At 36.9% G+C, this 19,212-nt stretch overlaps 2 protein-coding genes across 2 annotated transcripts in view; one reads left to right on the forward strand and one right to left on the reverse strand.

Moving 5' to 3' along the window:
• The window catches only part of LOC102802469 (uncharacterized), an 18,511-nt gene extending 9,239 nt beyond the window's left edge, over positions 1 to 9,272 (forward strand). The window contains exons 8-11 of the mRNA XM_006825522.3: positions 5,163 to 5,294; positions 5,403 to 5,619; positions 7,655 to 7,733; positions 7,899 to 9,272. Of these exons, the coding sequence (XP_006825585.1) occupies positions 5,163 to 5,294; positions 5,403 to 5,619; positions 7,655 to 7,733; positions 7,899 to 8,009 (539 nt within the window). The 3' untranslated portion in view covers positions 8,010 to 9,272. The remainder of the gene's footprint in view (positions 1 to 5,162; positions 5,295 to 5,402; positions 5,620 to 7,654; positions 7,734 to 7,898) is intronic.
• A 5,647-nt stretch (positions 9,273 to 14,919) lies between these two features.
• Positions 14,920 to 19,212, reverse strand: part of LOC102802340 (tyrosine-protein kinase Yes-like) — a 34,459-nt gene continuing 30,166 nt past the window's right edge. Inside the window, exons 10-12 of the mRNA XM_085493433.1 lie at positions 18,239 to 18,392; positions 16,487 to 16,618; positions 14,920 to 15,602 (exon numbers count right to left, since the gene is read on the reverse strand). Coding sequence (XP_085349559.1) covers positions 15,394 to 15,602; positions 16,487 to 16,618; positions 18,239 to 18,392 — 495 coding nt within the window. The 3' untranslated portion in view covers positions 14,920 to 15,393. The remainder of the gene's footprint in view (positions 15,603 to 16,486; positions 16,619 to 18,238; positions 18,393 to 19,212) is intronic.

A 19,212-nucleotide genomic window follows, 5' to 3' on the forward strand; every position in this document is an offset into this window, starting at 1 on the left:
ACTCCCTTCTTACCGACCCACGGGTGTCCCCAGAGGGAACCGACCCTGTCATGAAACGCACAGTCGAACACTCTCCCTCTAACATATTTAAAGTGAAAGGTGACACAGTTCACTCGCGCCGGATACAGCCGGTACTCCGGGCGGTCCCTCAGAGTCTTCCATCTGTAATGACTCAGTGAGCCACGCTTTTGGGGTGATGCGGAGTATCATCGATCCAGTGATACGATGTAAATACCCCCACCCTTGATCCTAAGGCGACCACCTAAGGTTGCTTCAACGCTTATGGGATCACGGGCGTCGGGATCCAAAGCAACCCCTTCGGCACGTCTCTCCCTGTCCGCCTGAGTGCGAAGTGGGTCGCAGGACACGCAAACGGTGTTGATGGGTGAACGTTGGTCAGCCGTGGAGAACGTAACGCTTAAGGCCCCCGGATGGGGAAAACCTTAGGCAACGCTGGACCAAACGCTACTCGGTCGGTGTGGTTTCGGGATCAGACCCCATAGCGTGGGATGAGACCAAAACGCCCCCAACCGGATCCCAAGGCTCCTTCCACAGACCCCGGTACCACGAATTTCCGTTTGGCAAACCGGGCAAAGGGGGACAGCCGTGTTCCATGGGCGTTCTCGCCAGCTCAATCGAAGACGACCCATCCAGCCCTGAGGGCAGAGTTGCTTGAGTGCATTAGACCTCAGAGGCATAACACACCAGCCTCCTAGACCAGGCGACACATTTACAGGCGGGCCACCGCACATCTACGTGCGACATCCCCGAGTGTCACCTGGCTCTCTTTTTTGTATTTAAAACATTTTTATTGAGTCAATTTACATAAACACTTTACATAGTTATGTATGTGTACCAAAAAATTACATTGCACAACAAACAAGTACAAAGTCTCCACAAAAATATTACAATTTTTTCAGGTAGTCATGTTGATATGCTAGGTCGTTGCTACAATTTTCATAAATTTTCCCCATTTTTTTAAATGTTTTTCCAATTTACCTTTTCTGTTTGCAATCAAATATACAAATTTTGGTTTTTTACCCTGACATCTGCAAATATAAATAAACCTCCTGGCAACCAACAGCAAAAAGTTTAACAGGAGGGCGAGAAGACTATCACCAAACAAGAAGCATTCTGGGTCGTTTACCCGAGGGAAGCTCAGTTTTGTCCCCCATATCTCAAAGAATGTATCCCAAAATAATTTTACTACTGGACATTCATAGAAAAGATGAAGCAGATTTTCGTCAGGCCCCTTACAGAAAGTACAGGCTCCTGATTCAATTTTTGGTGGGGTCATTTTACAAAGAACAGAGTTGGTTACCAGGATATTGTGGCTGATTTTCCATTGAAATTCCCTGAGCTATGACTCTATTGTGAGTCTAAATGGTGCTAAGTAAATACTTTACCATTCGGTAATATTGGAGTTCAATGTTTTAACATGATAAATTTCAGATCTTGGCGAAATAAAATATTGCTTTATCACTTTTAGGGTCACCAACTTTACATTGTTTCAAATGAATTTGAACGCCCACAAATTTGATACCCAACATATCATCCTCAGGGCTAGCAAATTTGTTTATATCTACTTCCCTTTTCCATTCTCGTGGTAGTGCGGCTACAATTCCAAACCAATCCAAAAATCTCTTGCGAGGTATTCCCCTTTTTTCCACTTCACCCCACTGAAGAAGTTGGCCCTTATTGTCAAAAAGATTTCCAACATAGTGGAAACCAGCCTCCCTGAAATCCCCCCAAAATATACTTTTGCCTCCTTGTAAAATATGTTTGTTGTTCCAAATACTTTGATTTAGGGGATGCTTTTCACCATCTTGCAGAGCTGTGACTGCTAGCCACGACTCTAACATACTACGAAAGAAACCCCTCACAGTAATGGGAAGAACATTAATATTAAAATTACTCCTTAAAAGAGTTTCTATTCCCCCAACTCGAGACAGTTTCTTCTGCAAAATCCATTTCCAAGGGTGGACTATATCGTTGTCAAACAAACGACGTAACCAATCTATTCGTTGAGCCTTCACTATTGCAAAAATATCCGGTACTTTTAGGCCACCTACACAAATGTCCCCTATCATTGTTTTCCTGGCCACCTTGTCTTTTCCTTTCCAAAGAAATGCAAATAATATTTTATTTATTTATTTCAGGTATCTATTAGGGCAATCCGAGAGACTAAGAACATACTGAACTCTTGAAATACCCATAGCTTTAATAATTTGGATTCTCCCAAGCAGTGTTAGATCTCATTTTAGTTTCTCTATGGGGATTGTGACATTTCTATCCATTGCCATTTTTCTGTCATTTGAAAAGTAAACACCAACAGGCAAGTGTTTGGCGAGTGGCCTGGTTTCAACTTAGTGAAAACTTCAGGCCTTGGGGAACTCACCTCATGGGAGAAGAGAGCACCCCCCCCCTCGCAACTGCCGAACCCATGACCACATATTCCTGTCGTACACAGATTGCGCCGGTGTAGTCCGGTTTGGAGACAGTGGGTGACCGATCCCTGGACCTTTCCAGGTGGTGACATCCGGTTACAGGTTACCACTGAAATCTCCATTCCCCCCGTCAGTGTCTCCCCTGTTGGGCACTGCCAGGAGACTCCCGCAAGGCGGAAGCAATCGGACAGGAAGTAGCAGTTTGCTGGGAAAAGGCGCCATACACAGGGTACATCAGCCGGAACTAAATCCAGGCTTCTCCTCAAATGTGTTTGTAGTACCAAATCTACAAGTGGCGGGTGTCCAGTTCTGGACCTAGGCAGACTGAATCAGTACGTGCTCCTCGATCCGTTCCACATGGAGACACCATTCAGGGCTCTTCTCTCCATCCACCGTTTCGACTGGCTAGCCCCACTAGACTTAAGCGAGGCCTACCTGCACATACCGATGCACCCAGCGAGTTGCCATCTCCTTCGATTCACCGAGCTGGACCAAGTATTCGAATTTCGAGGCAACAGGCAAGGCCTAGTTTCCACTTCTGTCGGAAATGCTAGTCGAAACACCAGTAGTGCTTCTGGACTTACCAGACCTGATGTCTCAACCAGACGGCACACTACCAACGAGCCCAACGGGTATCACTTACACACATAGAGGCTCTCGATAGACCCGCACATACAAAAGCTTTATCTGAGCGGGCTGCCAATGTCCTGGCCAGGACGAACAGGGATTCCACCAATGCAGCCTACATTTCTAGGCTGCGAGCATACACTGATTGGTGTAGCGGAAGGGAGATTGATCCATACCATCCCTCTATTGGCCAGGTAGCAGGCTCCTTCGTCCACCTGTTTGACGAAGTGGGTTTGTCCTACGCAGTGATCGTTGGCTACAGGACGGCCTTGTCCCCCCACCATTGAGAACGTACGGGAACAAGACTAGTCGATTGTCCTATTATTAGGAGACTATTTACTGCTTTCCAGATGCCAAGACCCCATACAAGGGAACCGCCCAACTCGGACTAGTTGTGTTGTCCGCTCTTAGCAGACCGCCCTTTGAGCCTCTCTGATTAGCACCACCATTTTTCGATGTGGAAAATAGTCTTCCTACTGGTCCTCGCCTCAGGTAGGCGTCGACCAGAGCTGGGGGCATTGTCCTTCTCGGATGATGTACCGCCGTTATGGACAATCAAGTTGTGCGAAAGACACGAATCTGGTTTCTCGCCTAGAACCAAATCCCAGGACAAGATCCTCACCCGATTGTCATCCCCCGGCTGTCAAATTTTGTCTGCCCGGAGGGTCAGGAGGATTTGCTTCTCTGCCCAGTTTGAGCATGGAGTTGCTACCAAACCGTACTAAGGATTCAGGACGGGGTGCCAGGCACATATCTTTGTGTTACGGCCCAGGCAGGCAGGATAAGCCGGTCTCCCCAACTTCCATAACCAGGTGGTTTACTGCGACTGTATTAGAGGTCTATAATACTTTAACTTCTTCGACACAGAGCTTGCAGAGACACCAAGTACGAGCGCATGAGGTCTGTGCGATTGTCAACTCACTAGTGCTAGCGTCAGGTGCCCCCCTCGAGCATACACAGAGGGCAGGCTTCTGGACGTCTTTATCAACTACCACCTTACAGGTTGGGTCCTGTCGTAGCGGGTCAGTCTTAGTTTGCTGACCCAGCCCGAACGACCACAAGGATCCCTGCGCATAGGCAATAAGTCAGTCTCTGCATTTTATGCGGACAGATTTCTCTACCATCAGCACTTCCCTGGAAGCTCCCAGGTCTCGCTTTGCGGCCTATGCCCTCATGCAGAACTGTTTTGATCTTTACTTTGAAAGCTTACTACCCCAGAATTGGGTTGGGGTCTAGCTTTCTCGGGCCCTGTTACCGTAGCAGCATTTTGGCTTCTTGCACTGGGGACAGCACAGGCAAGGTAAGACACCACCCTTTTTTGGGCCTTAACCAGGGTGTTGAGTGATTATTGTATTTCATCCCGGACTAGGAAAAGACTTTCATCCATTTTCTGTTTGCTCGGAAAACCCGCCACCTATTGGCGTCTGACTCTGCCTACAGTTCAAAATAGTTATTTTGACTGACCGGAGTCTATGGTGGGTAATTGAACGTAGTGAATTTAGGCAGAGGGTTCTCCGAACCCGCCTATTCACATAGTTCATACCCCACATGGACTCCGGGTCCCCCCAACCACCCCACTCTTTCCGTAGCATCCTTGAGGTGGAGAGAAAGGAACCAGAGTGATTGTACAGCCGTTAATGGCGCTGCCATATGGCCTCGGTCATGTGGTTTGTGACGTAAGGGAAAGAGAATCTTGGGGTCATGGGGCTTCCCCTGACCTAGATTCTATCTCTCCGTCACCGGCAGAATCGCTGATTAATGCCTACAGTTCAAAATAGTCATTTTGACTGACCGGAGTCTATGGTGGGTATGAACTATGTGAATAGGCGGGTTCGGAGAACCCTCTGCCTAATTTACACCATGTTGCCAAGATACTCGGTGATACTCTAATTATGTATTATTTTTTTTATTTTTTTTTTTATTTATTTATTTATTTTTCAAATATCTCACCATTAGCTATTACCATCACACTGTGTGTCTATTAATTTATTTATCTATCTATCTGTCTGTCCATCCGTTTGTCTGTCTGTCTGTGTGTGTGTATGAATTTTTGCAGTATTCTAATTTACGATATTTGTTTCATTCTAGAGGGTTGGTATTCAGTGACACCAGAGAAAATAGCAGCACATATTGCAGAGAGATGTCAGTGTGATCTGATAGTCGATGCGTTCTGTGGAGTCGGTGGAAACGCTATACAATTTGCTCATACGTGTGAACGAGGTAGGGACAACTAACGCCAATATGATGATTCTCTCCAGTTAAGAAAAAGAAAGCAGGGTTATTACAACATTGTTGACAAACTAAAACTACTTGTAACTTTTATTTCAGTAATTGCCATCGATATTGATCCTATGAAGATTGAGTGTGCCAGACATAATGCGGAGGTATACAAAGTTGCTGACCGAATTGAGTTTATCACAGGGGACTATATGAAGCTGGCACCTTACATCAAAGCTGATGTTGTATTCTTGAGCCCTCCATGGGGCGGTCCGGACTACTTACAAGCAGAAGTTTTTGACATTGACACCATGATGGACATCAGTGGATATCCTTTTCGTATAATTTACCTCAAACTAAATATGTTCTGCAATAAACTTATGAGTGATTCATACAGCCATTGATTGTTATCCCAAATACTGTAGAATTCTTTATTTTCGCTTGGAATTTATTTTCGTCATTTTCGCTGAAGGGATGATTCTGTGAAAATAAAATCCAGCGAATATACTTTTTTCCCTATATGTCACATTAAATTCCATACAAAACGCCCCAAAAGCCTTATCAGCGAAAATTAATTCCAGCGAAAATAAAGTATTCCACAGTACCCTATTTTGCCAAAAATTTTATTCAATAACCTTTTGAGTTCATGATATTTTTGGCCACCCCAAATTTAGAGCACATTTTGTAAAATAATCACTAAATACTGTAAAATACTTTATTTTCGCTTGGAATTAATTTTCCTTATTTTCGCTGAAGGAATGATTCAGTGAAAATAAAATCCAGGGAATATACCTTTTTCCCTATACATTTTGTATATTACATTCAACTCGTCAAAAATCAGTGAAAATAAATTCTATACACAACACCCAAAAAATATTTTTAGCGAGAATTAATTCCAGCTAAAATAAAGTATTTTACAGTAGTCACTAAATTGTCATCATTTTCGACCATACAGACAAGTTTAGATATACTTTTGGATTGAAAGGTTTGTCAATTTTTATCAACATTCTATGTGGCAGACTGTACAAAGTCATTTTGTAGATGTTGCCGAAAGTTGACGATGGTGCTCAAAATATGTTAAAATATGACTTATTTTGACCATACACCTGTGTGTATGAAACGTATTGAATTTCCAGGCACAATAACTTTTAGGTATCTATTTTTTTTTTGCAATCTTTATACTGTCAAGTTGTAATCCAATATTTCAAAAACATTTGCTTCGAACTTGGACCACATGGATCAGTTTTTAATATGATTCAGTTTCATTGCTATACAGAATGTTGGAATTTGTAACTTTTGACCATTTCTAGCCCAGAATTTTTGGCCATATGGTGTAACAGACACTGCATAATAACCCTTTTTTATGTACCGGTGGCTATATATTCATATTATGAACCATATTTAGAACAAATCAAAAATGTGCAACACAGTTTTGATTTTCTTCTCACTCATTTCCAATGAAAAACACCTCCAGAATGCTTGTAACACACGAGTTATTTGTGAAGAAAAGAATTTTATTTCAGTAAAGTTTAGTTAACTAGTTAATGCAATATACTATGAATATATATGCATACTGAAAGATCTGCTTTCAGCATGTGTGGCTAAAAAGTATCGGGCCAGAAAATGCTGGCCAAAATTCACATGGCTGAAACTTCTGTGGCTGTACCTAACTTCCATGCAACTTCATTTTCATGTCAATTAAACAAAGATTTTCTTTTGCTCTGAATTATTACGACTAAGTGATCCTCAAATATTTTCCACATATAATTCATATCATTTCACATGACCAATCACTACAGTTTTCCCAAATCAAATTTGCCATATTATGATGAATGTGTAATGGATCACTTTTTGTGCATCCTGTCATCTCAAAACATTATTAAACACACCTGTGGTACTCACTTTATCCATGCCATCTGATTCTTCCATGCATATTAACTCCTACAGATCAATAGGTGATTTTCCGTACAATTGCGAGATCTCGCGAGATGCATGAAAGACGCGCGTCGAACGTCTGCTGTAAAAATCGAACGATTTGATTTTCAACTCGAATTTCTTTATTTCGTAGCTCACATCGACCGGCCGATCTTCGACAGAGGAATATTGCTTTCGAATATCCTCACTTAATCGAAATTGTCTATCATCAAATGTATACAGCACATTATTAAGCATGGAAATGCCCCCAAAATATTTTCGCGTTTATCGAATCCCACGCGATGTTTGACGCCACTACGACGCTATGACCTTTGTTTGTCCTGTTTTTACGTTCGATTTCACGCATAACGCGTGATTCTCGCAGTGAACGGGAAATGGTCTATTGCTTTGCTGCATAATAAATGTGACAGTTCCTTAACTTCCTATACATTTGATATTATCAGAGAAACCAAGAAAGTCACAGACAATATTGCGTTATTTATGCCAAGAAATGCTAATTTTGACCAGGTATGTAGTAATTAAAAATTTGAAAGCTATATTTTTTACTGACAATTTTATTGCAACATTCGATTATTTTTATCTGTCTATCCTGGCAACTCATGTGTAAGTGCAGCCTAATCACTCAATACACTGATCGTTTAATTTGTTTTCATACATAATATTGATTGACAGCTGGCGTCGTTAGCCGGACCTGGTGGCAGAGTGGAAATTGAACAAAATCTACTGAATAAGAAACTGAAAACTATCACAGCGTATTATGGAGAACTGGTAATGGGATGGTAATAGTAGAACATATCAAGTGCCATTTGTTTTCTGTCAAAATGGAGTAAATTTGTTAAAATTTTTTGTAATTTTCACTGAATTCATACTTAATTTTAAATCATACAGACAAAATGAAACAATGCTTCTAGTTTTTGATCAAAAAATTTGAATTTTTTTGTCAGCATTATCTGTGTAAAATAGCAGACTATAAATAGAACTATTGTGTGGATGGTGCCTAAAGATGTCTTTGGCGATCAGAGGGTTAGAGTTAGCTTGCAAAGTCAGGATTTATTGTCAATTTAGCCTTTTTAGCGTGATCACGAAAACTAGCGTGACCGCGAAAGAAATTCCGACTGGACGCATCTGCAGGCGACCCCCTGCGTTGAGGTAAAAACCGGAGCGGAATCACTCAAGGTGACTATGCTAATTAAAAGTTGCTGACTAGCACCATAGACCTACCAACAGCCATGCTAGCACTGACAACGAATCAAGTGCAGCTCCGATGTTTGAATCACATTTCCACTGTAATTTTTGAGAGTGAAATAACTAAACCACAGCACCATTACCACCATAATTCTAACCTACACTACATGACATTACAACAGTTCATCCCGTGTCAGCTACATTTTCAGCTCTAAACTACCGTACAAGATACAACTAGCAGCAAAACATTCACATGTTTCAGTGACGAGTCCGCCATTTGCAATGTGACCCAACCTTTAATAGGTCATGTTTACTTTCACATACCCATTCCTAAATAATCAATGACAAATGCCCGCAGATGAATTCAGTCGGGATTTCTTGCGTGGCCACAAAAGTTTTCGCAATCACGCTAAAAAGACTAAAAACAATTAATTATTTCTTTTTGTAAAACAAAAAAGAAGTCCCGACTTTGCCAGTCTAGGTTAAAGTAGCAATGCAGTAATGCCAATAAAAAGGGAATAAGAGAAAAAACCATTATTTCTGTTACATTAGAATTAGGAATTTTACTGGAAATGTTCCTGGAATACCGCAATTATGTCGCGTTTTGCCAATCAGCTATATTGCATGACCAACCCAGGTTTGGTAAACTTGATACTGAGAATAATTTTATTTACTAAAAAATTTTTTTAGCTGTCAGTTGCTAGTATTTTATGTCCTGATATGTTTTGAGTTATTTCTAGGAAATACTGTCATATAATGCATCTCTCTGTAATGTGACAATATTATTTATGTATTTGTATATTGCAGAAATGTTTTTAATGTATGTAATCTTTTTTATCAGAATTAAAATTTTTGCTTCCATATTGAGTGTTTTAGTATGAATCCCCTGATGAAAATTTCATTTCCAATATATGCAGACTTGTTGACCAGTGGGCCCTCTCAGTTTAAATTTTCTGCCTCAATGACTAAATAATGGCAAATAAAGTAAGTAAACAATGGCTAATAAAGATGTTCGGTGTCTGTCATAATCCTTTGGCTGAAACATGCTAGATTCACGTCCCTGACTGGAAAGCCTGCAAGTTAACCAGTCTCTGATTGTAACTTGTATGCTTTGGGTAATAGTGTGTGTTTAACCCATTGAATAATCCTAGTTGGGGATGTAGCTGCATAACAGATAAATATGTTTAGTGTCACCCCTAATGGAACATGTTTGATAATAAATTCCCAGAGATCTGATTCGACAGTAAATCCTCCTGTTTTAGCTATTGACAATATGTGATAATGAGGTGACTGATGGGAGCTGCGTTGAATCCTTTTGATATTTTGATTACAAATTAACTCTCGTCTTCATGGAAACGCCATGGTTAGACAACAGAGGGAAATGATAGCATAACGAAAGGGCTATGATCTTTCTTCCCCTCCGACTCGAGGTAGTCGAGCAAGAAATCAAAGTTGCCAACTTTAGCGGCTTGTATGAAGGCTTAGACAAATCTAAAACTAGCAGCCTCTTGACTGAGATTAGAGAAATGAAGATATCACTAAAAGAACAAATCTGAGAAAGAACTACCTGAGGTGCCTATATGTATAATATCAAAGCGATTAATGCAAACATCTCTGCCTACAGAGGGGGCCATCTATTGAAATGTTTTGTCAAGTGAACATCATAGATTACAGCCCAAGATAACAACTATACTGGGGGTTCTGGGCAAAATGTCAAATACATCGACATTGAAATGACATCTACTTGACCCTTAGTTTTCACATTGCATTTGATGCAATATTAGCCTGATGTAGGGCCACTTCGCTCATGCAATTGTGTCTAAAACAATATTTCAGTAAGATTTACCTAGGCATCTTTAGGTGGTTATATTTAAACAAGAAAATGTTTAAAATATTGCTATTTTAATGATTGTATATACGTTATCTATGAAGGAGCAAACTTGACAGAACACTGATGAAGATAATTGAAAACTGTAAACAGACAGGGAATTTAAACCAATGAAACTGTACAAATTGACAATAGAAGCAACCACATCGATGAATTGAAATCTATGTATTTTATATAAGAATAATTACGAATTAATTAACTGTACAATGGATTATTAACTAAAAATATCTGTTGTTGTTGTAATAATTATTGTTCTTTCTACTAAGTAGATAACGATACAGTGAAATCATTAACTTGCTTTTAATTTGACAAGTTTTGTTGATTGGTTATTAAAACCTGTCAAAGTTAAAATCCAATCAAAATGTAAAATATCATGGTTTCAAAGACTGTTGTAAATTATTAAACTGAATATAATATAAAGTATTAAGGTAGTAAAATTCATTGTACAATTGTCATCAACAAGCTGTATTTGTTTGTAATAATTGGAGTAAATTACATTCAACACTTTCTTTTTTGTAAAGAAGCATTTACATACAATACAATATGTGATGCCGAAATAGAAATAGAACGAAATGAGTAAATCGTTTCTTCCCTAGAATTTTGTGCTGTTTTTTGATCAAGAAAAAAATTTATTCATGAAAATACAATACCGCAATTTATGCACTTTGGCAGTACAGGATCAAATCGCTCAATAGAATCACTGTATGCCTTTATGCATAGTTTTTGGTATACCTGTACTCATAATAACGTGCATGTTTAAATATAATCAGTTCTCTGTTTATAGCTTCTCAGAACAAGAAGAAAGTGGACTATTATAAATGTGATGGTAAAAAAACTGTGTAAACCATGTGAAATTATTTGGTTTACAGTGGTGTTCAATTTATCAAATACAACAATTGAAAGAAACACCAAAATAATTGCAGTGAAACCTGTCTCAAACGCAGTTAAATTTGTTAAACAGAATATACATTTAGCAAAACCCAAAAGGACTGTAAATTGTTAAGTTCCACAGAGGTGTTCAATATACTGGTAGTTCATAAAGATCTTTTACAAGCAAGTACAAAAAAATACCAGCCTGAAAGTTTAATAGACAGGTTTGACTATACATTGTGAAGACTATGAATCATCAAAAGTAACTTTGATAAATATATACTTGTCATATTTGTGTTGTAGCAAAAATACATTGATAGCCATGTTTAGAGAAAGGTTAAAGCGGGAGGGTCGTCACCTGCGCACGTGCAGGGAATTGAGTCCCAAGCGACGATAACAACACACGTTAATAAAACGCAAAGGCTCATAGGTAGACAATTGTTTATAAACAATGACACGCTATGGCCACCTGACGTAGCGCAGGTGACGACTCCCCCGCTTTAAGTAAGGCACTTTTAATAGTCACCAAGGTAACTATTTTGGAGAATGCAGTGAAATTGTGAACGTTATAAATGTTTTTATAAATATACATTTCAAAATGGATATTAGAATTAAAATTGACCAATCCAGAAATGGTATTCTGACATCAACGTTAGTTCTAGTTAATATTAATGAGAAAGTTCAACATTATCCAATCAGCAAGCACCTAATTATTAATATGCAGTTGCTATGTCACATTAAGGAATCTGTGCACATTGTGGGCGTAGACAATATTAAGCTCCTGAGCCACTCACAATTTAATATTTGAATGAAAGTTGATGATCGCCTTTCACTGTATTTTATTGGCTGCATATCAAAGTTTAATTTAAAAAACAAATTCTGGTAAATATTTAGAATATACTGCTACACAATATTCATAATTGGTCATCATTAACCGTGTATTTGTCATCAAAAACTGATTACTATAGCATAAATGTCATCTTGTGCTTGAGTACTGTAATAATATCCCATGATTACTTGCAGGGATTGCCATGTTTGCTCTATTGGAAGCACATACAATTGAGGCACATGCGAGCCAAAAACTAATTTTAAATGTACTGTAAACGGATTAATTATTCACTGGGTTTTAATTTTACTCATTTTGCTGACTGGAAAATGCGCTAACTTAAAACCCAGTGAATATGTAAAATTTTGCACAGAACACATTATCTAAATGATAAAACTGAATTTAAAACCCACTGAATATGCCTGAAATGGTAAATCAGCGAAATTTAAACCCAGGGAATATTAGTCATTTTACATTACCACACTGAATTTTATTAACACGTCATTCATGAAAGGGCATGCTCTTTACCCTTTGAATGCCAACGTCAAATTTCGTCCCAAATTTTTAACCTACATATTTTGTTTTTCAGAATTTTCACAAAATTTTTATCAAGTAGCCAACTGAAAATGTAGTTCATTTGGTCCAAAATTCTTCCCAAAAATTAAAATAAGCAAAATGTTAAACAAATTCTGACTGGAAAGAATGACGACTCTCAGAGGGTTAATATAGCAAATGCTGTATAATGTCATGCAGTTTAAAATTAAATGCTAAAATATAATCAAAATTGAGTTGAAAGTTCCACTTTTTTCAAAAATTCAGCTTTTGTCAACATTCACAATGAAAACAAACTCGCACAATTGTTTTCCAATTTTCATAAAAGAGTTGATGAAGACTAAAGACCAATGAGAAATTATGTACACTTGGTCTAAAAGTAACAAAAAATTTTTTAGAAAAATACATATAAACTGTGGCACTAAAATTTGAAACAATTGTACAACAATACAATATGTTACATCAAAGTTTTGGTGTTCAAATGGTTACCATACATGTACATCATTTATAAAATTATAATGGATATGTTGGTCAATGAGAATTTAATACTATTAAAAACACTATGAAATAGACACCCAATTTTAGAAAATCTTGATAAAAATCTAAATTATACAAACCTTGGTTTAGGTAAATTGTCAAAAATGTGAGAATGGGCATTTTGCTAGTTCGATTTGACAAAAATACTGGTAAGGGTGAATTAGAAACTCCACTTGAAAGCATGTATACATTCCTCTATAGATGGTTTAGAATCTACCGTATGTGGTATTCCGCTTGCCACTTTACTCATATCTAGGATTAACATTGCACACTATTACAATATCTCACTGAAAATAGAAGTGACATAAACATAGAATGTGGTACAGTGCATATTATGTGGTTTGTTTTGAATTCTCAAGGTAGTATATTGCCTAAACAAAGCCTTCAAATTATTTTAACACCACAGTTCTAAGTACGTCAGAAGCTATTTTAGTTTATGCAACTCATTTGTTTGTCAGCATTGAATGTTTTCATGAATAATTAACCTTTTCACAACCAGTTCCCTCTTTTTATTACAAATTCACAAAATAGTCTTATTTATAGTCTGCACTTTTCCTCAGATTTGGGCAAAAATAGCCAAATTTTTTAGTAAAAACTAGGTTTCATTTTGAGATACATTGAAGAGTATATTAAAAAGTGCAGAAAAATTTGGGCGAGTAAGTCTGGTGAAGAAACAAATGGCGTAATTCTCAGTGACTTCCTTTGAAACAAACATTATATACTGTAAAATACTTTATTTTAGATGAGAAAAGACTTTTAGGGTGTTTTGTATGGAATTTATTTTCACTGATTTTTGACGATTTAAATGTAAAATACAGTATAGGAAAAACGTATATTGCTGTATTTTATTTTCACTGAATCATTCAGCCAAATCAAAACATTTTACAGTATTCATTACCATATGCAAATGGTTATCGACCAGTTTCAACCAAAGTAAACTTTTGGCACATTTCACAAAATAAACCCTCCTGATTGTTGTCAAAATAATTTATCAGAATCTGTAACTGATGGAAAATTATATTCACTTGATGGAGAATTATATTTATTTGATTTAAAATTAACAAAAAAATTGTACAAAAATATATCAAAGTGTGCAAAAAGTTGCACAAAATCGTTGCCAGGGAAAAATGTGGTATTCAAAGACTAAAATAGTATAAATGGCGAATCTTCAGTTTGATGTCATTGTATTATCTACAGTCAATAGAGTTGATGTAATGAGATATTACTAGCAACGTAGCTAGGCATTAGTGGTGTGGCATATAACAAATGGAATGACACACAGATTATACACTATTGTATGACTACTCTATACTCTTATCAGATTGTATAGGTAAATTGAAAGTTGATTTTAATACAAGGTAGGAAGTTGTGTGTTAAAACATATACACTCACTCTTACTTTAATTGATAACAATATATTTTGAATAAGATAAAATAGATTTGGGGGGGGGGGGTCATTGAACTTAGGTTCAAGCCTAACAAAAAAAATAACAGATTGCACCAATTTTTATTCATAATGGTCAGCATTGTGGGATGGAAGAATTTTTTTTGTACGATTTGACTTAAATTTCCATACTTCCTCAGACAAGATGTTCTGACTAAATATATTTTTAATTAGTTTCATAAAAAAAAACCATCGAAATTTTCAATGTTTCGCAATTTTAATATTTCTTACTCTTCTATACAATTTATGTGTACGAAAAATTCACCTAATTCAAGGCATGACAGGAGTATGTCATCATCATCTGTTGTAAGTTATTTCTATGAATTAGTTTCAAAGGGGACACTGGTTATTAGGTTATATATTGAGTAGTACATGACCAAACATACAAGCCATTCTCTAATTTATGGTGTTTTATTGCAAAACACAATTTTAAGGCAGTCTTACGTCACAAACAAATTTCTGTTTCACAAACTGTTCTGTATGAGCTTCACAATTTCATAAAAGCTGACAAAACGTGACAGCACTGCAACAGCTAGGAACTGGTTTATTCTAGTTTATGCCTGTTCAAATCACTGAATAATCTTACTACTGACCAGACACGACAGCAATGCAACTGGAACTGGAACTGGTTTAGTCCAGTCAAAACCAGTGAATAACTGTACTGTTGAAGTCTATTGAAAGTACTGTGCCTTCGACACCACAAATTCGTTTATCCAGTCTGGCTGAAGTCTTCCTTTTTTTCAAAGTCTGAACACACTTGTAGGAACAGGTTTATTCTGTTTAAAAGCAGTCTTTCTGTTGTGTTATATAATCAGCTATACAGTATACCACTGATTTAAGGCACAATAAGTAGTTATTTGATGATTTTAATAATTATCTGGTTCTTTGTAGTTAGGCTGAGCAGCAACAAAGAAGTCATCAAGGTAGCCAGTGAGAAACTCAAATGTTGGCCTTTGATCAGGACTTTTATTCCAACAGTCTAACATGAGGTCATAGAGAGCTGGAGGACAATTCTGTGGTTTGGGCATTCTGTAACCTCTATCGACTTGCTCTAATACTTCACGGTTCATCATACCTGCAGAGAATAAAGAATATGTCAAGTAAATGTACAACAATATTAAATAACAATTAATTATTGCAATTCCTCTTTTCATACCAGTTTGAACCAGTTAAATAAATACATACCCATGCTCCAGTCCAGCTCAAACCAGTAATTAAAATAAAATACATATTCATGTTCCAGTCTAGTTTAAACCAGTTAAATAAATAAATACCCATGTTCCAGTCCAGCTTAAAACAGTTAAATAAATACATACCCATGTTCCAGTCCAGTTTAAACCAGTTAAATAAATACATACCCATGTTCCAGTCCAGTTTAAATCAGTTAAATAAATACATACCCATGTTCCAGTCCAGTTTAAACCAGTTAAATAAATAAATACCCATGTTCCAGTCCAGTTTAAACCAGTTAAATAAATAAATAAATACATACTCATGTTCCAGTCCAGTTTAAATCAGTTAAATAAATAGATACCCATGTTCCAGTCCAGTTTGAACTAGTTAAATAAATACATACCCATGTTCCAGTTCAGTTTGAACCAGTTAAATAAATAGATACCCATGTTCCAGTCCAGTTTGAACCAGTTAAATAAATACATACTCATCTTCCAGTCCAGTTTAAACCAGTTAAAATAAATACATACCCATGTTCCAGTCCAGTTTAAACCAGTTAAATAAAAACATAACCATGTTCTAGTCCAGTTTGAACCAGTTAAATAAAAACATAACCATGTTCCAGTCCAGTATAAACCAGTTAAATAAAAACATAACCATGTTCCAGTCCAGTTTAAACCAGTTAAATAAAAACATAACCATGTTCCAGTCCAGTTTGAACGAGTTAAATAAAGATGATAATAATTTGTAATACTTAGTTTGATCCACTTAAGTTACTAAACCTACCGGGATATGGCATTCTGCCAAGTGTAATTAATTCAGTAAGCAATATACCAAATGACCATACATCAGATTTTGTTGTAAATGAACCATAGAGCGCTGCTTCTGGAGAAGTCCATTTGATTGGAAACTTTGCACCTATACAATAGAAAACACACAATGTACGATCCTATAATCACTTTCACTTCAACAATCACGGGAATTGAAATATAAAAAAATACCTGGTTGTCCAATGAGAAAGCCACTATAAAATATAGGTTTCCATTATCATTCACCCTCAATTATTGATCGTCTTCCATGAGAGGGCGCTATGACAATAAATTTTTTTTATAGAGACAGAGTACTCCAGTACTCTGATATTCTAACACTAGAGGGCACTGTGACAATAAATTTATTTCAGATACTTTTTATTTAGAACATGTTTTTATGATACTTCAAAAAGCATGTGTGACATCCTAATTTTTCAGCAGGTCCAGATTTCATTCTAATGCACAAGACATATCAGTTTTGAATAAATCTCGTGGAAATCTTTCGCATACTGTAAAATGATTAATTTTCACTGGGTTTAAATTTCACTGATTTTGCATTCCAGGCATATTCAGTGGGTTTTAAATTTACGGTTTTATCATTTAAATAATGTGTTCTATGCTAAATTTTACATATTCACTGGGTTTTAATTTAGCAGATTTTCCAGTCAGCGAAATAAGCAAAATTAAAACCAAGTGAATAATTAACCCTTTTACAGTAATCAAGCTCACAAGGTAAACCACATTTTTATGATATCTCACAAAATTATGCATGTTTGGCACCCCAATCTCTCGGCAGGTTCAAATTAAGGTACACACTATCTAAGATTATTAGTTTTGAATACATCACATGCGAAACCTCTTGCCTATTTCAGGTTACGATGGGCCAGCGACAGACAGACAAATGACAGACATTTTGCCAACTACCAGTATACCCTGCTCTGAACTTTTGTTTAAAGGCCCAGGTATACTATAAATACGCTCTTAAACAATAGAAATTATTTCAGCTCAATTAACAGCTCCAGCCAAGCTCTCGTAAAAATGCGTTTTCTCGAACTTACAGGTCGATTATGTCATGCCAAAGTGGATGCATGTGACTATGAATATCACAGCAGTGACTGTGTGTAGTATTTATGACAATAAATAGTGTACGAGCTGAGATTTTGACGGATAAAAGTCAAAAACACGAATCGAGGAAAGGGATGCGCTACTAATCTTGAATAACTAACTACTGTCAATCAAAGTCACATGATGTTGGACCGCTGAAACAGGATGCGTCATAGGCTATGCAAGTGATTAACAACACTCATTAGCATAGCCACACCTCCAATTCACACTTGCCCGGGGCAAGTAAATTGGGCCTTTAAGGTCAAGGCAAAAACTGGTTTTCCACATGAACATGTACGATAATTGTCCAATAATTTTTTGGGATTTAACCTTTTGAATCCTATTCAAGTCACCAGTTTCCTCTTTTATAAAAAATTCACCAAATAGTCCTGTTTATAGTCTGCACTTTCCTTCAGAATATCAAAAGTTAAATATTTTTAATTAAAAACTGTTTGTTGGCTACAAAATTGGGGTTCATAATTTTCATAAATATTGAAGAAAGTCTGGTGGTGAAAAGGTTAAGCCTGAGTAATTGTTGGCGGCTACAAATTCATGGTCAAAAACAAATATATTTTTGGAGTTGACTTGAATAAAATGGATACCGATAATTTCAGTCTAAACTCACCTTGTCTGGCAGTGTATTCATCATCCTCTATGATTCTAGCTAATCCAAAGTCTGCAACTTTCACTGTTTTATTTTCCCCCACAAGACAATTCCTAGCTGCCAAGTCTCGATGAATGTAATTTATCCTTTCCAGATATGACATACCTGCTGCAATCTGACATGAGAAAACATAGATACAAGCAGCCAGTCAGCTGATAATTGCTCTACTTTATAGTTAGAAAATTGTCTACAAGGTGTCTACATATCAAATATTAAAGTAAGTAGGCTAGCCATATTAAACAAGCAGCATGTCGGCTGAGATAGCTCCGTTGTAAGCAATGCACATTTCAATTAAAGAACTGAAGATATCATTAGAAAATGAACAATATGTATAGTATCAAAGCAATTGAACTTGCTGTTTTCAACAAGAATTTGAAAATATCACTTTTTACCAAAAATATTCATCAAAATTAGATAATTGAAGATATCACAAAAATTATCATTGGAAAATGAGCAATATGTATAATATCAAAGCAATCGAACTTGCTGTTTTCAACAAGTCGAAAAAATAACTTTTTACCAAAAATATTCACCAAAAATAGAGAATTTGATATTTTGACATGAAATGAACAAATCTGAGAAAGAACCATCCAAGGTACTTGCATATCAAATTGGTACCATACTATACAAGGCCTAATCTCTGCAATACCAGATGACTGGAGAGAGAACATTCATGCTAATACCCATGAGTGGTGTGATTTTCAAAACAAAATTAAATGGAATTCTAAGTATGTTGCAATTAATACACTGACGAGCAAAAAGGTGTACAAGTCTTTGTGTGAAAACATTATTGAAGAGCCAAATATTGCCATAGACTTTCAACATTTGTATGGGATGAAACAAAATGTAATTTTCAAACTACCTTTCAAGACAACAATCTCCACAGATCTTAGAGCATTCCAATACAAAATTCTACACAGAGTTTTAACAACTAA

The sequence above is a fragment of the Saccoglossus kowalevskii genome, chromosome 18, assembly GCF_978046115.1.
Source record: "Saccoglossus kowalevskii chromosome 18, keSacKowa6.1, whole genome shotgun sequence".
NCBI lineage: Eukaryota > Metazoa > Hemichordata > Enteropneusta > Harrimaniidae > Saccoglossus > Saccoglossus kowalevskii.